The sequence below is a fragment of the Pollicipes pollicipes genome, unplaced genomic scaffold (genome assembly GCF_011947565.3).
Source record: "Pollicipes pollicipes isolate AB1234 unplaced genomic scaffold, Ppol_2.1 Scaffold_4740;HRSCAF=5597_pilon_pilon_pilon, whole genome shotgun sequence".
Lineage (NCBI taxonomy): Eukaryota > Metazoa > Arthropoda > Thecostraca > Pollicipedomorpha > Pollicipedidae > Pollicipes > Pollicipes pollicipes.
In genome coordinates this window covers 7,352,084-7,375,431 of record NW_023596545.1, presented here as the reverse complement: position 1 = coordinate 7,375,431, position 23,348 = coordinate 7,352,084, and the positions used below count along the sequence as shown (strand labels likewise).

Sequence of the window (23,348 nt, the reverse complement as noted above, 5' to 3'; positions counted from 1 at the left end):
TCGAGTCGTCTCCCAGCACGCCACAGAGCGTTTGACGCACGGACCCTGATCCAAAATGATGTATGCGTTCCGAGGCGAAGTGGGCACAATCTATCAAGACATGTCGTACGGTGTAACTATCCCCGCAGCATGGGACACCGCGGTTGGTCTTCGCCGCATCTAGGCATTCAAGGCTCTAGCCTTCCTAAATGCAACTAAATTTTCGGTTGTGGCGTGACGACCAAAGGCCCGAAAGACCCACCTACGTGCCCGGATAACAGCTCGGCACTCGTCGCTCCACTACGGCATCGGGGTGCGACGAGGAGCCCCAGATGTCTTTGGAATGCTTGTGTTCGCTGCACGTAAAAGCGCGGACGTGAAGTCTTCCATCGAGTAACCTGTACCATCCACGTACTGTGCCCCAAATTCCATCTCTACCTGAGACTCAAGCTCACTCCAGTCCGCTTTTTTAAGATTCCACCGTCGTGGTCGAGGGTCGAGGACCGCCCCCTTACAATGTTCTAACCACACTGGGAAGTGGTCACTTCCCATGGGGTCGTCGTTTACAGCCCACGTAAAAAGCTGCACGAGTTGCGGGCTCACCAGGCTTAGGTCCAAAACCGACGTCTGACCTGGCGGTGGACGTAAAATGCGTCCGAGATCCTGTATTCAAAACACAGAGTGACTCCTCGTGAATAAATTGTTCTAAAGTGCGTCCCCGCACGCTGCTGTCATCACAACCCCAAACGGTATGGTGTGCGTTAAAATCTCCCAAGATAACCAAATCTCTATCTCCGCTAATGGGAAACTATGTAGATCTCCGCTAATGGGGAACTAAGCCCCGGTGGCAAATACACTGAGCACAGGGTTACCAGACGATGATTAAAATGAACACGCGCAGCAACAGCTTGGAGCGAGGTTTGTAGCCTCAGCTGCCGCGCAGGCACACTGTGGTGTACTGCCAACAGCACACCACCGTGCGCCAGTGTCTGCTAGCACATCTTTCTGAATATTGAGTAACCTTTGGTGGTGCAGTGAGAATCCGGTGCAAGCTTCGTCTCCTGGAGGCAGACAATAGCTGGACGACGGTGATTAAGCACAGCGTATAAATCCCGGGCACTGGTTCGTAAACCTCTGCAGGTCCATTGTAGAATGACCTGCATAAAACCTGGCTAAAAGTGAAGTTTAAAAGTACGAAGCTAAGATAAACATGGGCTGCGTAAAAAGGTGACATAAAACTGTTACAGATTGGAAAAAGGACTAACCTGACTAGAAGTGTTCCATTGCACCAGACGAAGGGCCAAACTCTCTGAAGTGTACCCGGGGCTGCACATCTCCACTTCGGCGCAGCCTCCCGTCCGCAGAACTTGAACGACCGGCATTCGAGCCTGATTAAAAATTCAGCCGCGCTCGCAGACTTACCTCGTCCGTCGGCGAGCCCCTCCATGGCAATCCGCGCTTAGCGGGGCGGCCCGGGGCGGTAGGAGGCTCCGACGGCCTCGGCGACGACGGCGGGGTCGCCGGAGGCGGCAGGGATTGAGTAGGTGCAGCGAAGGCGGAGGAGGCGGTGGGGGATCCATTCGGGACGGAGCAAGCGGCGGCTCAACGCGCCTCCGAAGCGTGAAAGCGCTCCCTCCCGAGAAGGGCGGCACCCCACCATCCACCCCAGAGGAGGGCGCACCGCCAGCCACCGCCGGCACCGACGCCCCGGCAAACCCCAAGGGAGGAGACTTCCCGCCGTCCCCTGCTGGGGTCCATGAATCGGCAGCCCCCGGGGACCGCCTGGCCGCCCTCGCCTGCTCGACCAGACACGCTCGCCTGGGCACGCGAGACGTCTTCTCCACCTCACCGCGCCGCAACGCCTCCATCACTGTCTCGCCGGGCGAAGTTCGGCTTGTAGTTGTTGAAAGAGACGCCGTGGTCGGCACCTCTTTCCCGGAACGTGTCTGGTTTGGTCGGGAGGGGTGCCCCTCCCGACCTCGACCAACCAGAGCCCAATCCTCGCTCTCCAGCGTCTCTCCTGGAGTCAAAAGCTCGGAAGGCACGCTTACGTGACCGAATGGCGCTCCGACACTCCTCTGTCCACCACGGACCAGGGGTGCGTCGGGGAGCGCCAGAAGTGCGTGGGATACGCTTATCGGCGCACTCTTAAAGCCTTTGAGTAAAATCCTCAATAGAGGGTGGCGCCCCCCAGGGCCAGATAAGAACAATGCCTCAAGCCGAGTCTCGAACTCGCACCAGTCGGCCTTTTTCAAATTCCAGTGCTATGGCCTTACACCCAGTATTCCACCTTTTGTAAACCGGATCCACATAGGAAAGTGGTCAGTTCCCACCGGGTCATCACCGACACTTCACTCAAGGTGCTGAACCAGCTGGGGACTGAAGAGGCTTAAATATAACGCCGACGTCTGTCCGGATGGCATTGTGAAGTGTGTACGAGTTCCATTGTGAAGTGTGTACGAGTTCCATTGTGAAGTGTGTACGAGTTCCATCGTGACGCGTGTACGAGTTCCATGATGAAGTGTGTACAAGTTCCATTGTGAAATGTGTACGAGTTCCATTGTGAAGTGTGTACGAGCTATATGGTGAAGTGTGTACGAGTTCCATTGTGAAATGTGTACGAGTTCCATTGTGACGTGTGTACGAGTTCCATTGTGACGTATGTACGAGTTTCTTTGTGACGTGTGTACGAGTCCCGTTGTTTAAAATGCGTAGTGAAGCACCATGGACAAAATTCGCACAGAGCCTTCCGCGAGTGTTCGTAGTGTAACATTCCCAAGCGGTGTGATGTGCATTGAAATCACCTAGACGAAGAAGTGGTGGAGGGAGTTCAGACAGCAAATATCGGATGTGCACCGACGGAAAAGCAATAAACGTGGTGGAAGGTAAAGCGAACAAAAAGTGATGTGACGGCGGTTAAGATAAGGCTAGCTCGTGCGTAACGCGTGAATATTTGCTGCGCGACCATGCGCCGTGGTGGGCTATCCTGAGTCGTAGATGCATTGGGATGCTTACTGGTAAGCCATGCCATTTTAGCACTTGGAAGCTGTGGGAGGCGCACCAGCAACGACTGGAATGACATCGTTTGAGCCCGCGACGAGCGCTTCTCCATCTTTGCCGGCCAACGTTGACGAAGTGGTGGGGAAGCCCACTTGTGTTGCTGTACGAGACTGTTAACCTGTGCCGAGGATCGCTCCCAAATTGCACGAGGGTGAACAATCTCGCAAGGGTCAACACACAGGGTCAACAAGCTCACAAGGGTCAGGACACAGGGTCAACACTGCAAACAGTAACGGGTCCTCCGAAAGCAAGCGGGAAAACCCAACACCAATGTGGTGAAAAGCGTCACTCCCTCATCTGCACCAGCCACTTTGCCCTGAAACACTATCATAGGCCCCTGACCTAGGGTGACCTGGAAATGGAACTGACTCCAGAGATATCTGACCAAGGCCAAAGGCCGAAGGTATATGAATGTAATGATTGCAGCATGGTTCGTGTTACTGTGTTACTTACAGCACTGTATTATACTGCATGCTGAATTGCAGACTTACATTGCACCCAACCGTTCAGTTTGAACAACATACGATATGTGTATCGGTTGCATGCAAATCAGAGGGAAAATGGCAGATGATCTTATATGACACTGATCTCAACTTCGTAACTTATCTAAGCAAAAGGTATTCAGAATGTCAGAAGCTTTCTAATGACGTTTCACGTATCTGTTATTCATGAATTATCGAACAGCGTTTCAGCTTCGGCTAGCGTGTGACGAGTGAATTTTTGCTGTGACTGTGCGTCGTACTGAGCTGTTCATGGGCCGTAGATGTAATGGTATATTATCTGGTTCGCCAATTAGCTGACCGGCTCATGTAATGTCGCTCACTAATACTTTACCCCTATCTCAGGGCAGCACGGGGGTACGCACTTTCCCCCTTACGTCCTCTCTACGTTGGCACGAGATCCAGTTAGTGGGAGAATTTGCTTGCTTTAAGCCCTTGTCTCTGACAATTCCTTTCCAGTATTTCCCGTCAACCTTCATTTAAACAGTCCTTTAACAAGGCTGCATACATGTAATGTATTACGCCAGCCGGTGATGGTACCCTGGACACTAATCTGTCACCTGAAACACAGGCTCAGAATGCAACAATCCCTGGAAATTCAGGCGCTTGTATCACAGGAGCAACGTCCCAGCCGGCGGGGTGGTCTGAGCTGACCCGTGTGACCCGGTCCGGTCGCGGTCGCTGACGTCACACCGGCCCGCCGCCGTCAGCCCTGCTCGGCGTCAGAGCGGGGCTGCAGGTTCCGCACGGGCCCGCCAGCCGGCGCCAGCAGTACCTTCCGCGAGAGCCGTACGTGACCGCTGACCGGGTCACGGCCGAAGTACTTGACCTGGATCTCATCACCGACGCTGAGCCCGAGCGCGCTCGGGTGGCGCACCGGCCGCGCGTCTAGCTGACTGTTGTGCACGAGCGCGGGCGTGGCGTTCGGGTGCAGCCGCACGAGCGCACCCGTCTCGCGCAGCTCGACCACGCGCGCCGTGTACACGGCGCCGAACTCAAACTCCGGCTCGGGGGACGACTCGAGCAGCGCGTCCAGCTGCGCGCGCGCCTCGGCCAACGCCGCCGGGCTGGGCGCGAACACGCAGAACGTGGTGTCGTCGCGCGGAGTCACCTGCACGCCCGTATCGGCCAGCAGACGCTTGAGGTTGACGCCGCCGACGCCGAGGAGTCGCCCGCGCTTGTGCGCCGGCACGGTCATCTCCTCGGTGACAGGCCAGTTGTCCTTGCGCTCGGCGCGCGGCTGCGCCAGCGACTTCGCCATGATGCCGAGGATCTCGCGCGTGGCCGTGCGGCCGGCCGTCACCGCCTCCATGATCACCGACAGCGGCAGGCCCGGCAGCTTGAAGTCGGCCTGCAGCGCCGTGATGGCGGTCGGCGTGCAGGCCAGCTTGAAGTCCATGTCGCCGCAGTAGTCCTCGATGCCCAGGATGTCGGTGAGCAGGCGGTACTGGCCGAGCCGCTCGGGACACTCCGGGTCGGGCCGGCTCACCATTCCGATCGCCACGCCGGCCACGGGCGCGCTGACCGGCACGCCGGCGTCCATCAGCGCCAGGCTGCCGGCACATACGGACGCCATCGACGAGCTGCCGTTCGACTCGAGCACCTCGGCCGTCAGGCGCAAGGCAAACGGGAATGGCTCGGGCACGACGGCGCGCAGCGCGCGCTCGGCCAGAGCGCCGTGGCCGAGCTCGCGCCGGCCCAGGCCGCCCGGCCGGCCCGTCTCGTTGGTGGCGTACGGCGGGAACTCGTAGTGCAGCATGAAGTTCTTGGGCCGCACGCCCTGCGTGATCACCGACATGAGGTCGGACTTAAGCACGGACTCGGCCGAGTCCAGCGTCAGCGTGCACATGACCTGCGTTTGGCCGCGTTGGAAGAGCGCCGAGCCGTGCAGCGGCCGGTGCAGGTTGACGCGGCACGAGATCGGGCGCAGCTCGTCCGCCTCCCGGCCGTCACAGCGCGTCTCGCGGTCCAGCGCCAGGCGACGGAACAACGCGCGGAACAGCCGGTTGAAGGCGTCGGACGCCTGCGCGGCGCGCTCGCCGCCGCCGTCTGCGCGCAGCTTCTCCAGCACGTCGGCGCGCACGGCCGACACGGCCTCGTCGCGAGAGATCTTGTCGTGTCGACAGTCGGTGAGGATGGCCTCGAGGCGCGTCTCGCAGAGCGCCGCCACCGAGTCATCGAGTTCGGCGTCGACCGGCGGCGGCTGGAAGTGGCGTTTGGTGCGGCCATGCTTGCGCTGCAGCTGCTCCACGCCGCGCACCACGTGCTGTGCCTCGCGCACGCCCACCTTGATAGCGTGCATGAAGTCCTGCTGCAGTATGTTGTCGGCGGCCGCCTCCAGCATGACAACCTGTATTCTGCGGGCCAGCCGTGACCATCAGGTTAAGCGAGCTCTCCGCCAGCTCGCGGCGGCCCGGGTTCACCAGCGGCTGTCCGTCGAGCCAGCCCATAGCGCACGGCGCCCACCGGGCCGCCCCAGGGGATGTCTGAGCAGGCGAGCGCCGCCGACGCCGCGTTCACACACAACACGTCCGGCAGCCGGTCGCCGTCCACGGCCAGCAGGTTGCACGTGACTTGCGTGTCGGCGCCGTAGCCGGCCGGGAACTGCGCGCGCAGCGAGCGGTCGATCAGCCGGCTGGTGAGGATCTCCTGCTCGCTGGGGCCGAGCTCCCGGCGCAGGAAGTTGGTGGGGATGCGGCCGGCGGCGGCCGCCTTCTGCCGGTAGTCGACGGTCAGCGGCAGGAAGCCGGGCGGCGGCCCGGGTCGCGGCCGGCTGACGGCCGTCACCAGCACGGCCGTGTCGCCGTCCTGCGCCGTGGCGCTGCCGTCGGCGAACCGCGCCAGCTCGCTGACGGCGAGCCGGCTGCTGCGGCCGCCGCACGTGACCTCCACCTCGCCGGCGCTCAGCTCGGACCAGGCGGCGGGCCGCGGCCGGCCCGCAGCAGAGCGCGCGGCGCGCAGCGACGCCGCGCACGCGCAACAGCCGCTGTCCCAACACACAGTCATGGCTATGGGGTGGCTGTTGTCTATGAAGTGATGCTACTGAGCACTGCTTAGCATCTTGGATGACATTGTATGGCTAATGTTGATCTTGAGCTTCACAAGATGATGCTTACAATGTCAGTGTTGCCAGGATCTGCTGTTCCTACTTGACTTCACCTGAAAAAATTGTATGGTGTAAATTAGGGGCCTGCAAAGCCTGCATCCTTAGGATATAATATACCACGAACAGGGGTGAAAGTAGTAATCAGAATGTATATCACAAATGACCAGCATTCCAAACTTCATATTTAGGTGTGCAGATGTAAATATAACATAAAAATTTCCTGAAATATGGCTCTGCAGCAGCTTCTGCATGCACATTGTTTGGTTAGCTGATAATCCATCCTCTGAACCAAACCCAATCATCTGACCTGCCCAACCAACTTGCCAAAGCTGGACATTCCTTGATGCTCAGTTGATCATCATTCAACTTAGTGTTGATTGACTGATCTTGAGCAGGAGGAGAAGCAATACCTGTTCTGTTCTGTTCAAAACTGTTCTGGGGTGCCCTTGGGTGTACCCAAGTCCAAGGAGTATACCTGTACCCCTCACAAAGACAAGCAAAGATTAGTGATGCACCTAATATGCACAAACATCCAGACTAACATGGAAGGGTAGTACTTGCAGACCACTGGAAATAGCTTAATTTTTGCTCCTACACTTAACAGACATACACAAACACACACACACACACACAATGCATCCAAACAATTGATGATTGCAAAGGACTTGACTTCTGTGGCTTCTAAGCTTTTGTTTGTTGATGCTGTCCATTATCAATGCATGTACAAATGGCATAACTCAATGTAATCAACATGGAAATTGGATTAAACAATGCCTGTCGTGTGATGCTGTTCAATAGGACCTTCAATGCATCCTAAACTTTCAGTCAATATTGAATAATGCTTATAGTTCATTTATAGCCTCCACACATTGGTACCCTATAGTGGCACTTATTAATGAGGGCAGCTTTCAAAGAAAAATGGGCCATTGTAAGGTTAAAGAGATCATAGGGATGTACATGAACGTCAATGAACAGATAAGACTTGCATGCATGATATGGTAATTCAACCCAAACGAAGGAACAACCTCATCAGCTACATCTATCATCACGCACCATCACGATACATTACAATTTAATCGGCCGCAGCAACTATCATCACTCATCATTAATACCTACCGTCGCCAATGACCAACACCACTTGCAGACATGAGCAGTAGGCACCTGATGCACCCACAGCCCGATGTCATAATGTTGATATCGCGCGTTCCCGGCATGGGTGATGAGAAAATGCACTCCATAATTTGTCGCATATGCGTCATGGAAATACGTGCCTAGAGCCAAGTAAATATGGCTTCTAAAATGCAAAGGTGGGAGCATCAACCAACCCTGGCGAAGACTCTCGCACCTTGAAACAACATGATTGGTCAAGAGTATCGTGAAATCTGATCATACGCGAGTGGTGAGCAGGGCACCAGTCAATCCGTACGCCCACCGCACGGATTGCGGTGTGATTGGAATTGGCTTGTGGAGACGCGGAAAGTAGGGGGGTGTGCGGGAGGGCGCGTCCCGGATAACTAGGTACGTAAGTACATAGGAAGTATTGAACTCGAATATTGCTCAAGATGCATGTGAAATATTGGATAACGAACCGGTGACTGCCGTCGAATTTGTGAGAACCAATCGTGCTACTGTTGCACTCAGTCTCGTTTTATACACTGCAGCCGTGACCTACAATCATTTCATTCTGTTGTCCATCGGAACTTTGCTCTGCATTCAGTGGTTGAGGCTAAGCATCATCGCCTGCCTCTCCGGGATATCCACTGAGCTGGACGCTTGTGGGACACCAGTGTATTGAACCTTGCGCGTGGGAATGCCAAGCTCGGGCCAGACCAACTTGTGCTGGATTTACATTCATTGTGCACTCCAGTATAGCCTGTATTTTTGCAGCCAGTGCACAATCTGCAGGCATCCATACTTCCATTATGTTGTTGACTTGAATGAGCCTATGGCAGTGCTTTAATTATGGATAAATGAAGTCCTCCATCGAGAAAGAACAGAAGGTGAATAACTGATGTTTACTGGTGGCTGGTGTGCTTATTATTTCAGCAAGCAGCATTGTGATCTGTTGATTTCAGCTGAGGATGGGGCCACCTCCTGTGGTGACAGGGCTGTCACCCAAAGAGGGACCTCCAGGCACAAAGGTCACAGTTCGTGGAGAAAATCTTGGCACAAGTCAGCAGGACTTAGTGTGTAAGTGTTGGCATAAGACTAAGCAAGATGAATCTCTGCCTCTTTTGCAGCATGTCCTCATTGAATCACATTTCCATGTGTATAAGGATAAGTAGATGCTTTGAGCTGATCACAGTGTGGTGAGTTTGGTGCAGTCCTGGCTGATCTGCTTCATAGGGAGAGCAGCCTCCTTTGTTATGCTTGTCACCTATTGGCATGCCATGATCAAATACCCAAAGTGACCAAGCCAAACCATGTGGACATTGTGGGCAAGTGAGGCAAATGACCACCTGCACTAAACTGTTGCTGGTTCAGCAACATTTCCCTTGTTGTGTCCCAGGATGCCATCATTGTCCTGCAAGGACAGCTTGTGATCAGAGGCGCAGTGTATGCATTGTGTCTCCAAATGCAGAGTACTTGTGGTGGACTAGCTGCACAAGCTTTCCCTTTATTTGGTCAGCTACAGCCACACATACTCTGTGCTGTAGCATGGAATAGTCATGCATGGACTCTGTTTTGATGCAGGGTTGGGGGGGGGGGAGGGGTTCAGGATGGCTGGGTGCTGTGGCTTGGCCACCCATACAGAGAATCTGCATAGGGTGCACCAGGGTTTGGATTAAATCCTGTACATGAGCCATAGTATGCTGGTGTTAATTTGTCAAAATGCTTGGGGGTAGCTAGCAGCATGTTTCTTGGATAAATGGCTCTCTGGCTTGGCCAGGTGGGAGCCCCTTGGAACAGTTGTGCATTTAGGGGCCAAGACATCACCAATGACTTAAATGTTTTAGGTATGGTGCAGAAAGCCAATGAGGAGCCATTCATGGAGCCTGCTCTGCTAATTCTCATGATTTATTTGAAGTCTTTTGGTTGGATGAACATGCATTGTCCAGAAGTGTAGGAGTGGGCTGGCAAGATGGACCACCATTGCACATCACAGAACATCTGGGATGAGAGCCCATGCTAAGAAGGTTTTGTTGTTTGAGTCCTGATCCCACCATCTGATCATGAAATTTCATCCACTGGCAAACTTTTGTGGGAAAATGTTACATGCTGCAAAGCATGGCAGTCCATTCCCACCTATGGTGTTACCTGATCATTAGCGTGGCCACTATCACTGGCTCCAGACCATCCCAGTCAGGGCAAAACATTGAGTGTTCAAAGCAACTCGAATCCAACCTGTCACTGGTGGGGGAAACCCAAAACAAACACTTTACCAGACCGTGCTACCAGTGTGGAGGCAGTCCTTTGCTGGGATGGGCGTGCTCCGCACATTGGGGTCGGTACCCTGAGACGGACTGACTCTTTACTGTCATAGGTGTGCTGATCGGAGAATGGGACTGCTCCCTGACGGCTGATTGGCACAGTGCCAACAAGATCGTCATCCTGTCGGGTACGTCACGGGGCTTCTGTGACGTCATCATCACAACCCGCTCGGGTGGCACCGGCTCGTGCACTGTGAAGTTCAAAGGTCAGTGCTGCTCATCTTGTGACCTGGAAACTTCGTGGTATGGTGGTCCAGTATGAATCCTCTCATTGTTGATCAAACGACTGGTTCAATGTTGATGTCGACTCGTTGCATGGATGATGCAGGAACTGACAGGCATACCATCAGCTTTCCTTCCCTCCTCCCAATGGGTTGCCTGCCGCCTCCTTCCTCATCCGGTCCATCAGCGTGCCTTCCACCCCAAGGCTGCCGTGTCCGCGGCGTGCGTCGCGCTGGCCCGCGCAGTGTCAAGTTTAAAGGCCGGTGTCACCACCGGGATGCCCGCCATCGGCCCAGACACTGCGAACTCCGAGGTTTGTCCCAACCCAGTCGGTGGTTGTTTCTGCAGTAGTCAGGCTGATCTACACGAAAGCTGGCAGGTACTGAACGTTTCGGCTAGTAGTGGACCTCGGCATGCGGATGTCTGTTTTAATTTGGTCACACCCAGTTCAACTGTAGACCTCAGAGTCTGGTCATTCGCTCGCCTGCGTCTCATAGTCGGCTCGTACGCGACGGTCTTAATAGCCCAAGGGATATCGTTGTTGAGCTCCAGGGACGACGGTCTTATTCCACCATGCTCATCAGATGTGGGGAAGGTGGTGTGGTGCTGACCCTATCACCCACCATACCGGAGATGTGAAGACATCCTCCGTGCTCCGGCGTGGACAAGGCAGTGGGACACTGATCCCCTCCGCTATCCCAGCGAGCTAGAGTACACCCCCGTGCCTCAGGCGTGGACCAGGTGGTGGGACACCTGAAGGAGTCGGCCGTGTGGCTGAAAGACTTCGACTCAGAACGCGAGGAGATCCTGCAGGAGCTCGTCTCCACGCACAACCTCGGTCAGGAAGACGTCCTCGGCATCTCAATGGAGGGATACGAGTGAGTGCACCCGCGGCCAGGTGCTTCGAGCAGGATGTCTGTCTGCTAGGTGTGTGAGGCGGTTGTGTTGCGGATTTCCCTATGTATCCAAGGGAGGCAGTGGTGGTCATTGCAAGGACTTCGTTCTTGGGTCTCTGGGTCGTGACGCTGACCCGAATTTATCTTGCTGTCCTGCTACCATAGCGAAAAATATAGGTGAAGTAATGTTGACCTGGAAGTGCCTGACCTAGCGTTGGTAAATCGTGACCTTGTGACCCGAGCTCACGCGGGCTGACGCCTCCGTCCTGCCGCCTATTCGGGGACCCGAAGCATGTTCTGGAGACGCTCTGCCTGTGCTTCTGCTGCCAAACCCTGCCCGACGCCGCGCTCCTGTTGGTTAATTGCTGCACTGGGGCCTCGGCGTGGCGTGACCTGACGTGACCCCGCCCTGGCGCAGGGTCAAGTACCCGGAGGACGAGCTGGAGACGCTGTTCCCGAGCCGCTCCGGCAGCCTCTTCTCCGAGTCGTTCCACCCGGCCTGGTTCTTGTTGGAGAACCACCACCAGAAGCGGCTACGATGACCTGCGCGCCGGGCTGAGCTTCCTGCGGCGCAAGGTCAACGCCGAGAAGGAGGGTCAGCTCAGCTTCCTCAAGGTCAGAGTGCCTGGCGTGCCGACCGTGCTCGGGTCGCCTGCCCGTGCTCTGGCCGCTGTGTTGCGGAAGGGGGTTCCGGGCGCCGTGTGGGCAATAGGGAGGCGCTGGGGCAGTGTGAGGACGCGGTGGAACCGCAAGGGCTGCCTGGATGGCCGGTCTACTTCAGTTGTACGGATGTAATGCTCTCCAGTGGAACCATGCTATTGCACAATTGTGGTATTTCAGAACGTGGTCCGGGAGTCACATGTTCCTCTATTGTCGCGTTTCCACTGGCGAGTTGTTCTTGCGGTCCATTTTCCGATTGGCTGTATCACTGTAGTCGCGGTTGACTCTACGCTGATCAGGACGTCTCACTTCTCTCATGCGTGTGCGGTAAGCACATGTGCAGACGATGCTCAATGATGCCTGTCGGGTGGAGTGCGTGCGCAGGCGTTCGTCGGGACGGGGCATCACGTGACGCGCCGTTGCAGGACTACGCCGGCCTGGTGATCGACCAGCTGGACGCCCTGTCGGAGATGCGAGAGCTGTTTTAAGCGGCACACGTCCGACCACGACCCCATGGTCACCATGGACCAGGCCATTAACGGTACGGCCGCCCGTGGCCGTCCTTTGCCGGCCTGCGGACGGTCCGCTGCAGTCCGCTTCCCGGCTGTGATGGTCTGACTGCTGGGGTCTGTTGTTGGGCCGTCTTGGTGTGCCCGCGGCACGACTAGAGATGTTGGCGGATGTTTTCCTTGGAAACCTGACCAAAGATAAGTGTTGCCAGGCTGTAAGTGAGATACTTTCGTAAATGGGATTTGTCTGCCTGTGTTGACGACATTCGCTGACCGTTATCGCGTTGTTGGAGGTTCGGCCAACTTGTCCGCCACTCGCCCGAGTCGGCCGCGGTAGTGACCTGACCCATCTGACAGCCACACTCCACCTCCGTCCACACCGCCTGACAGCTCACACCCCTCCTCCGTCCGCCGCCTGACGGCCCACACCCCACCTCCCTCCACCACCTGACAACTCGCACCCACCTCCGTCCACCGCCCTGACAGCTCACACCCCACCTCCGGCCACCGCCCTGACAGCTTACACGCACCTCCGTCCGCCTCGCAGCGAGCAAGGACGAGGCGGACAAGCTGTTCCAGGACGTGCTGCGGCGCAAGGACCGGGCCGACTCGACGCGCTCGGCACTGGCCGTGCTGCAGCGCTACCGCTTCCTCTTCTACCTCCCCGTCAGCATCGAGCGCAACATGCGCCGACGCGAGTTCGACGTCATCATCAACGACTACGCCAAGCGCGCGGCCTATTCGCGGATACGGAAGTTCAGGTGCGGCTGGTCTGTTTATGTCATGGAGAAAACGCATTACGTTTGAGGTGGTAGCTCTCTGAGGTTGCGGGGTGTGATCTGCTGGTAGGGAATACGAGATGCTGGAAGTCAGATGAGTTAGGGAGAGATTGGCTGGAGTCTTTTCAAGTCCAGTGCGGAGACCAGTGGCATGTAAGGGGAGTGGGTGTCAGGTTCTCGCTTTACAAGGTTTTGGCATCTACCTTCCATCTCCTCGTGGAAATTGTTTGGCCAGCTTGAGCTAACTCGGTTGCACTCCGCTCTAGGTCTTCAAGCAGGTGATGGCTGTCGTTGAGACGAAGATAGCCAACCTCCGGGACATCTTGAAGACGAAGCTCAAGGAAGTCAATGGCTCTTTTGAGGAGCAGAAGCAGATCATCCGGTAAGTTGGGGCGGCCACTGCCACCCATTCAACAGCCATGGTCACCTGTTCAAACAGCCACTGTCACCTGCTCAACAGCCACTGTCACCTGTTCAACAGCCACTGCCACATGTTCAACAGCCACTGCCACCTGTTCAACAGCCACTGCCAACCCATTCAACAGCCACTGCCACCCATTCAACAGCCACTGCCACCTGTTCAACACCACTCACACTGTTCAACAGCCACTGCCACCTGCTCAATGGCCACTGCCATCCTGCTCAACAGCTACTGCCACCTGTTCGTCAGCCCCGTCAGCCCTGCCTGTGCTGGGTCTGTGTGCGCCCTCGCTGCCCCCCCCCCCCCCCCCTCTATCCAACCGGAGGCGGCCGTGCCCGTTGGTCCTGTCGTGCCGGGGTGTGTGCGCCCTACCGCCCTGCCTGACCCCTGTCCCGGATGCCTCGCCAGGTACCTGGTCAGCCTGGACACACCCGGAGACGTCGGCTGGGAGTGTATCCTCTCGGAAGGCCCGCCTCATCCGCGCCGTGCTCACCTCGTGTCGCGAGCAGTACGCCTCCCCTGGCGGCTGGTGGCGGTGCGGCGACAGCCGGCGCCGGTTCTGGCGCGCCGCCGTCGACGCCCAGGTAACGGTGCCGGACGGCACGCGACGGTTTGGCCCGTCACAGGGCTGGTCTAGGGGCGTGGTGAACTGGGGTCCTATTGATGTTTGTTTTGACCGGGTGCAAGCAAGAAAGGCACAGCCGGGGGTTGCGTACAGCCACCGAAGGTGTGCGTTTCATCATCCGAAGTTTGGCATGCCACATGCTCCTCAATGTGGTGTTTATTAATCATATAATGTGTCTCGTGAAATAGAAGCGTATTCAATGCGTCTGTATACACCGCGGTGCTGCCTCTGTGTCATCCAAGTTGACTCAGCTAGGTGCGTTCCCCATGCGTATGGCTTTTCGCACGCCCTGCCGCGCCTGGGGATGTGGTCGGTACCTGCCTCGTGCGGCGGTTGTGCTCGGTGGGTGGGCGCCTGAACGTTCGGCCGCCACTCCCGGCAGACGACGGCGCCGCCTATCGTGCTGTTCATTGAGGACGTAGGCTGACCGGATGACTGGCAAATTCCCGGGACTCTTCAAACTGGGACAGTGCTACTTCCAAGGCGAGCTGTACAGCACACCCGAGTCGGCCCGCAAGCCAGACTCAAGGTGGGTGGGTCGCCTGTGCTGCTCTCGCAGTTGCGCCGGTCGCTGCGGGCTGCCACCCTTCGAACACTGTAGCGATTGCGCTGCAGCATAAGCGACTTGGGATTGGTGCTTGGAGGCCATGTTCACGCGCACAGGGACTCCTGTGTACGCACGACCCCCTATTTACCCTACGGAACCAAAACGTGCGCTGTGGGATCCCTATGCACCGTATGGGACCCCTATGCACTCTATGGGACTACTATGGACTATGGTACCCTATGATGCCTCTATGTATCTTGTAAGATATCCATGTACTCTATGGAACCCCTGTATGCGCTATGGTGACCCCTATGTACCCTATGGGACCCCTTGTGCAATTAATGGGACTTTTATGTACTCTATGGGACCCTGATGTACCCTATGGGACCCCGATATACCCGATGGGACCCTATGCACTTGCTACTGCCGGAAGACCTGTTGTGTCCACAGGGCAATGTGCACTTAAACGTGCAATAATTAATGTCATGATGTTCTTTACCAGCACAGCCCGGTTGATTGTGTTCTTTTCCTGAAATACTGACATTGTGATTTGTCCGGGTGGTGTTTCCTGCTCAAACAGCATGGTGTTGTAGCACAGCCAGCCGGTCCCGTGTCCCGCGTGAGCTGTGGTATGTCCTGTGCGACCGAACGAGAGGTGGCGTCGCCCATTGTCCTGCCGTGAGCGGCTCTGGCCCGGCTCGGCAGTGTGGCGGCGCCCTGGGGTGGAGCCGTACCCCTGCCAGCGCCGTGCTGCCTGTGCCCGGCGTGCTGCGGTGGGCCTGTGGTGCCGGCCGCCCGGTGTCCTGTCCGCCTGAGACGGGCCGTGGTGCCGACAGCGGCTGGTGAGCAGCGTGGTGGAGGTGTGGTGCGCCCTGGTGCGCGGGCGCGCTGCTGCCCCACACGGCCGACTCGCCGGAAGCTTGCTTGGAGCGACACTCTCCGCGAGCCCGTCTGGCTGGCAGGCCTGCCTGCGGGAGGTCACCGCCACCTACGGCAGTCTGCAGCTGCTCGGCGTGGCGCCCGAGGCGCTCGACGAGGTCAGCCAGCTCGTGTTCGACCTCAGGTCAGTGGAGGGGCGCGCTGTACGGGGCCGAAGCGGCGTGCTTATTCGCGTGTGTTGAGTCAGTACTGCCTGCTGCGCCCTCAGTAGATAGCTGAGGCACATGAAATGTAACTGAGTATTCGAGTGCTCTGATCACGATTAGGTGACGTTCATCCGAACAATGACGGCGAGTGACAATTCCCAGCACTCAGTCGCTCTGTAGTGCGTCCGCTGGTCTGCTCGCGAGCTCGAGGGCAGCCGGCGCCACCCCACGCTCCGCGTAGCCGCCTGTGACCGGCCGCCTCCGCTCCAGGAAGCACTGCCTGATGACCATGTTCCGGCGCACGATGGAGGCCGTGCGTCAGCTGCCCGGCGCGACGTCGCCTGGACGCTGGAGCCCTCCCTGGACGCCAGCGGATACGGCTGCACCCGGCTGGTAACGGCTCACCGTGTACAGTCGCCACGGAATGTCCTCGCCATGTATTCAGTGATACACATGGCGTAAACTATAATGACGATCGTGGCTACCTTTTCGTTTGGCCTTTCAGCTAAAAAATCGCTGGGGTTGGTTTGGGGGGAGGGGCGGGGGGACGCGCTATTGAACACCTGACCGGCCACCGCTGCGTTCCAGCTGACCCAGTTCATGACTTCGGTGACGGATGTGGTGGTCCAGGCCGAGGAGCAGGTGCTGACGGCCGGGCCGCAGGAGACGCCCCTCATGCAGAACGAGACGGTCCGCAAGGACGTGGTGGTGCTCGTCTACAACCTGGTGGCGACCTTCGCGCAGGTGGGCGCGTCGCTCCACTCTTCTGCTCCTCTGCTCCTCTGCTCGTCTGCTGCCGGCCACGGCTGGACAGCAGTGGGACAGACGAGCGACAGTTTACTGTCGGCTTGGCGTGAAGCGGCCTCTGACGTGGGCGTGCCGCTCCTCTGCTCCTCTGCTCCTCTGCTCCTCTGCTCCGGCCACGGCTGGACAGAAGTGAGACAGCCGAGCGGACAGTTTCTGTCGGCCTGGCGCGAAGCCTCTGACGTCGGCGCGCCCTAACGCTCCAATCGTCGCCATCGGCGTCTCACTGGGGGCTTAGCGAGCCGGCGGTTTGGGTCGAGCCGTTTTGCCGTCGGAAAGAAAGACTCATGTCTTCGCAGTGGAGATGGTGATGGAGGTTTTCGCCTCTATGATGACACTGCTGGTCGTGCCTCATCGCATCGGGCTGCGTGGAAGGCGCTAGCTGACTGCAGCGTCGCCCTGTCCGGAGGCAGACGCACTTGTAACTCCGTCATCGCCGCCAGGTGCTGGAGCGTCTGGCCTTCGAGGACGCCGAGTCCGAGGAGGGCTCGGGCTCCGAGGATGGCGCGCCGGCCGTGGCCGAGGCGCCGAGCGTTGAGTACCGGCTGCTGGTGGTGCTCTCCAACTGCCACGTGCTGCGTGTCAGCCGCGCCCCCCAGCTGGCCGACGTGTTCACCTCGCACGGGTGAGGCGGGTTAGGGAGGAGAGGCGTGGTGTGCGGCGCCGGCACCGCTGGCTCTGGCTCACTCGAGATGGTTCTTGGTCAGTGGGATGTCTTTGGTTTGAAGAAAGTTATGTAAGTGTTGGATGTCTGTCACGATGGCTCAGTTGGTTAGAGCGCCTGCTTCCGATCCAACCCCCGTGGCGGGGTGAGTTCGAGTGCTTCATGCGCTCGCTATTTGTTCTGGACAGTATGGCCTGCGACCGGTGGCAGCGGTCGCGCTTGACATAAGATAACATCAGATGGCAGGACAGACCGCGCCGAGCGTTGTGGCACGCTCAACTTTCACGACGAAGTTCTGCCGTTGACGTCGAATTGCGCGATTGGATGGGAAGGGCAGGGCTCACACAACAAACGCTACTGAGCGTGAGCTCTGATCCTAGAAATTCAGTCATTCAAAAATTCAGGTTGCATGTATTGATTAGTACCGATTTCAGGTTATCCACCCCCACTGTCCGTAGGCGGTGGGTCCAGGCCAGTGACTTAATGTCACAATCCTTTCACGCTCATCAGGCTCTGCGACCTTTGGGTGCAGTTGCTGACCTATTCTTAACTTCCGTGACGTCCGGGCTTCACAGCTGCCTACCGAAAGCGTGCCCGTCAGCCGATACTTTGCTGTTGTTGCTGGGTCGCGTCGCTGCGACGCTCGTCGCTGAGATCCCTGCTAAGCGCTGTCGGCCGTTGTGACGGCTGATGACCGGTGCCGCTGGAGCGCCCGTGGTTGACCGCCACCACCGTCCGGCATCGGCCAGGTTCCCGGCGGCCGAGGTGCAACAAGGCTGCAGAAGGTGACGGACGTGCTCTCCGACCTCGAGCAGAAGCTGTTCGAGGCGTACATGGAGAGAAGGCTGACCCCATCCTCGGTACGGACACGCCGAAGGGCGCCCGGCCTGGCGGGGCGACCCGGTCAGGCGCCGCCTCTTGGTGCGGTGGGTGGTGGGTGTATGAGCAAAGTCGTTCGTTAAAATACCGCACCGCAGTGAGCGTGACCTCCGTGGCTACCTTTATACACTAGTTGAGCGGCATGGCTTGACGAGGAGCAACCAAACTGGGCACTCGGAGGGGGCGGTGGCGGCCTGACCACCCGCGCGGCTGCTAGCCAGGACACCAGTGACGCTCGGGTGCCTGAGCACTGTCGGCGGCCACCGTCGGGTTTCGGGTCGCGCGCGTGCGCTTCCGCTGTCGACGAGAGTCTCGCCGTCCGGCGGCCGCTCACGCCGCTTCGCCGCCCGGTAACCGCGACCACCGCGTGTCGGCAGGCATAGTGGAGATGAGCATGTACCAGGCCGGTTCGACTGGTCCCACGTGCTGAGGCCGCCCACGGACGTCCGCGGCTATGTCAAGGAGTTATCATGAACTGCATCGGCGTCCACCACGAGGTACGGGAGCCGTCCCGGCGTCGGCGAAAGGGCGTGATGGTGCCGCCGATGCCGGACATGCACGTGAGCTTGTCATGCTTGCAACGTGACTTTGTCGGCACGTCCCAAAACCCAATGAACAACAGCCACGTGTATGCATAGCCACAAACATATTGGAGCACTCTCCACGGCAACGTGTTTTACGCATGGCATCCAAGCCGCTGGTGTTCGATACAGCGTAAGCAGACTGAATGTGAGGGAAGCGTACTGTGTTGTGGCGACATTTCAGTCCCGACCTGTCGCGTTCCGCGCCCCAGCCGGCAGCCGGCTCGTGTGGCCCCCCTTACAGAGCCTGACGCTCGCCCTCACCAGGTGTACTCCGTGTCGCCGCTGCTGGTGCGCCGCGTGCTCTGCAACCTGGTGGAGGGCGTGGCGGAAGAGCTGAGCCGCCTGATGACGTCAGTGGTGCGGATGACGCCGGCCGGCGGACAGCAGGCCCGTCTTGACCTGGCCGCCCTGCAGGAGACGCTCCAGCTGTACGTCACCGAGGCGGCCAGGTCAGTCAGCCCAGTGGGGTCGGGTCAGGTCAGTTTGGTGCAGTACATGGGGCTTCGACGAGCGGCTGTTTCACTCCTGGTCCGTGCGGATACACTGCGCTGCGCCTGAGCGGGACTCCCACCCGCCGTCGCGGCCGGCCGCGGTCGGCCAGCGGAGATCTTGTACTCTCGGGTTTGCCCGTCTGTAAGGATATCAGTGATTGTTTCTTGGTCGCCTGTGGGTGCATGGAAGCGTGTTAAGTTACTGTCACAGCCTCCCATGTCATTAATATCTCATGGTGGTGGGTCCTTTAACACTGGGTAAAGATGGGTAGTTGAGAATCAAACGAAGAACGCTCGATCCGGAACTCAACGTGACAAGGTGCAGGCAGCCAACCCGTTCGCTTACCGGCTGTGGGAAGCATTTTCAGGGTCTAGAATGCGGGACTTTCGTCATCGCTTTTGTGCTCTTAGTTTCAACGACTGTTTTCGGGATGACAAAGACGGCTGGTAACTGAGAGTAGTGACGTGCGTGCGTTTGTGGTGTGACGCTCACGGTTGTGACGCTCGGTGCCGCTCTCCTCCACAGGCTATCGTTCGTTGAGGCCTCGGAGTCGCTTCCCAACCATCAGGACCCGGCCGGCGACAAGCGGTGAGCGCGCGTCTGGAGGGCCGCCGGGCCGGCAGCCAGCGGTCCCCTTACGCCGGCGCGGTCAGGGATGGCACCGGGAAGCGACAACATCGGAGCCGCGCGGACCCCAGCCCCGTTCCCTGAGGGGCAGGGGCGGTTGTAGCAGGAGTGGGGGCAAGGGAGGCAGTTGCCCCGCCTCTGGCTAGCAGGCAAAACAGGGGGCAAGAGTATTTTCGCCCCCTCAAATTTTTGGCAGTTCCCCTTTTCCCAATGTTTAGGTATTCCAGCCACCCATAGATTGCCATGATTTGGATCAAGGAGGCCCCATAGCTCAGCTAGCGAGAAATGAATCAGACTCAGAATACACCTCTACATCAAGAGTCCGTTTTCTAGATCATGAGGCCACCTTCAGGCATAAGATACCCACGTTATAGATCAGTGGACCCCATGCTATGTTCAGAAGGCCCGCTACCTGGCCGGGAGGCCCTTCCGTTAGGAACAAGGAGACCCCTGTTCTGGGTAAGGAGGCAAGCTCTATTTAGGAGGTCCAATTTCTGGAGCAGGAGGCCTGTTCATAGATGAGATGGTCGCGGTCCGGATCGGGATGACCTGTTTTGGGATATCAAGGCCCCCTGGGCAGATTTGGAGGCCCCTTCGTAAATCGGAAGCATCAAGCTCTGGATGAGGAGGCCCCTCTGTGCATCAGGACGTTCTTTTCGGGAACAGGAGGTCTTGTTTAGGAAAGCGAGACCCTATGCAGAATAATCAGAAGGCATCTATTTTGGATATTGCTTGGATCTGACACATTTAACAATTTGATAAGTGGGCACATACCCTCGGTGCCCCTCCAACTTGAATACGATGCTGTCCAGTAGGCCTCCCTGCAGGGGACCGCATTTTGTCCAGGGGCCCCATGAGGAATCCTGCCCCCAATTCAAAATCAGTGGCGCGCCCCTGCCGAGGGGTGCCGCTGCTGGTGACGCCACCCGGCGATTCCCGGCGATTGAGCACCGGCTGGTGTTGTTCGCTGCCCCCTAATGGTGTCCAGTTGTTATCTAATCAGGTCACACTGCTGTCCCTGGACCACCAGACCGGCAGGGAATATAGAGAGCCTATCATCTTATCATGTGTAATGCGGCGACGCCTTTGAAGGCTCTTCAACAAAACGTCAGTGATTCGTAGCATAGTTAAACACGTTTAACCTCTTGAATGTAAACGTGTTAACACCGCCCTGTTTTGTCCTCAGGCTGGTGGAGGAACTTTTGAAGAAGTTCCGCGCCAATATGAAGCTGCAAATCATGTGCTTCACCAAAGAGCCCAGTCTCGAGGACTTTCCGTCCGACTGAAACGGGCGTTCTTAGATATCGGCCGGCCGTGGAACATCAGCGCATGGGCGGTCCTCTGCCCGTGAACCAGAAAGTGGCATTCCGTCAAGGTCGTGCATGCGGGACTCCCGCGGTGGTCGGGGGCTGTGATTGGTCGGCCGGGTGATGTCAGACGCGGCGTGAGCCAGTTGACGGCGTAGGCGGCGATCACCATAGCGATGTGATGTGAAGTTCGTCGCAGGGATGGGTCGATGGGCAGTGGTCGGCAGGCTCTTGCCGAACCGTTCGCGGTCATATGCATGTTCTGCGTCACCATTGGTTGATCCGCGATGAAAGCACTGATTGGTGGATGTGACCGCCCAGTAGTGGACTGTGGGCGGTGGCGGCCGAGCTAGAACTCTGGTACACTGTATAAGGAGGATGTAGTTGCTACGAGTGCTACTGGCAATTTGTGTGTTGCCAGCTGACATGAATTTTCCTTTGGCACGCGTTTATTTATTTTGCAGCGTATTTATGTATGGTCGTGTGACAAAGATATGTCTGTAAGAAATCTGTACCAAGAAATCCCATTTTCATAAGATTAAGCGCAAGGCCCAACCCTCAAAAACGGCAAAAGGTATATGCCCATATGACTGGGACACTGGAATGCCCATTTCCAGCAAGAAGACGCGTTATGCATTTTTCCGAAGATCATTTTATTGCTATCTACATTTATATAGAGCACATAATGCCACGCAGTTATCCTGTAGTATTGGGGTGGCTTCGGCAAACCGTCGCGTATTTGTAACGTTCCGTGTGTACGAGAACGGAAGGCGTGCGCATTCATGATCTTTCGTGTACTCGTCGCGTTTTGATGAGCTCCGCGCTGCGGATTGGTCCGGTAGAGTGCAGTTACTAGGTACTTTTGATAATATACCAATTGACACCATCAGCGGCAATCGTGTAGAAAATCCAGTTCCATATCTCGCGTGTTGACGCTTGTGAACTGAAGTTTCAATTGAAATTAGTATAGCGTCGTCAGGCCAGACCAAAACATTTCTGGGTCAGCGGATGATGGTACTCGGCCCCGGAGATGCTCTCAGAGGCAGTTGGTGAACAATATAGGCTACCAAATCAATAACGTTAGCATAACCTAACCTAACCTAACCTAACCTAACCTAACCTAACTTGACCTGACCTGACCTGACCTGACCTGACCTGACCTGACCTGACCTGACCTGACCTGACCTAACCTAACCTAACCTAACCTAACCTAACCTAACCTAACCTAACCTAACCTAACCTAACCTAACCTAACCTAAACTAACCAAACCAACATAACCTAACCTAACCAACCTAACCTAACATAACCTAACCCAACCAACATAACATAACATAACCTAACCTAACCTAACCTAACCTAACCTAACCTAACTAAAACTAATGCACAGATCAATAATAAACGGTACAGCCCGTGCACACGCGCGCTAGCAGAAAAAGAAGGGGGGGGGGGGGCATCTGTTGATCATTGTCACGTCAATACACCAACACACGGATTAGAGGAGAATCAGTAGCTGATAATTCAGGCAATGGGACAGCATCTCGTGGCCATTGCCATTCGATTGCACCAATACACGGAACAAAAAAGCATCAACTGCACCCACACCGTGGGCAAACAACCTTAAGGGGGGGGGGGGAGGACATCTCGTGATGCGGTGATTACACTAATGCACAGATCAAATGAAAAACTAATATACACGCGCCTGGCCCCGTGTGCCGGGTCCACCACCGATTAGCGACGACGGCGAGCAGTACTCTCCCCGCCGCGCATTAGCACCAGCTAAGATGACATTGCAGAGCATCTTGTTGCCACTTAAGTCGTGCGCGCAATCTCCTTTGGTCGAGAAGCGTGGCGGTTGCGTCGGCACACTGGCGCGTGACCGGAGGTCGCCGACAGTTTGCGCCCATGCAGCGGTCGCCGGCGCAGAGACGCCAGTGCACTGTTCGTCACGTCACCCGACTGGCGAACACAGACCACATGACAGCACACCGTCACTATCAATAGGTGCTCAGTGTTGGCGAGCGGCAGAACGCGTCCCGCACGGCGTCTGTGAGCGTGCACTGGACGACGGCACGCGCGTCGTACGGTCGAAAATCGCCAAGCCGTGCTAGTGCCAGATATGGCCGCTAGATTATGCTCCCCGGGGTCGCGTGCCAGGCTGGTTGTGCTGCGT

General features: G+C 57.1%; 3 protein-coding genes across 3 annotated transcripts; 2 read left to right on the top strand and 1 right to left on the bottom strand.

The window, feature by feature from the left end:
* Window positions 1-4,245: 4,245 nt before the first annotated feature.
* Window positions 4,246-6,407, bottom strand: LOC119098967 (polyribonucleotide nucleotidyltransferase 1, mitochondrial-like; the record flags this gene model as incomplete). The annotated part of the gene is given in 3 exon segments (XM_037222018.1): window positions 4,246-5,904; window positions 5,906-5,989; window positions 5,991-6,407. Coding segments are annotated over 3 exon segments (2,160 nt in total), but the record flags the coding sequence as incomplete, so codon positions are not given.
* Window positions 6,408-16,164: 9,757 nt separating this feature from the next.
* Window positions 16,165-18,641, top strand: LOC119098966 (uncharacterized). Its single transcript, XM_037222017.1, has 5 exons — window positions 16,165-16,213; window positions 16,409-16,564; window positions 17,068-17,249; window positions 18,038-18,073; window positions 18,545-18,641. Exons 2-5 carry the CDS (start codon window positions 16,421-16,423, stop codon window positions 18,639-18,641), a joined length of 459 nt encoding a protein of 152 aa, XP_037077912.1. The 5' UTR covers window positions 16,165-16,213; window positions 16,409-16,420.
* LOC119098434 (exocyst complex component 2-like) lies at window positions 18,638-21,156 on the top strand. The gene is made up of 4 exons (XM_037221348.1): window positions 18,638-18,664; window positions 19,016-19,200; window positions 19,769-19,831; window positions 21,057-21,156. The coding sequence occupies exons 1-4, from the start codon at window positions 18,638-18,640 to the stop codon at window positions 21,154-21,156; spliced, it is 375 nt and encodes a 124-aa protein (XP_037077243.1).
* Window positions 21,157-23,348: the final 2,192 nt, after the last annotated feature.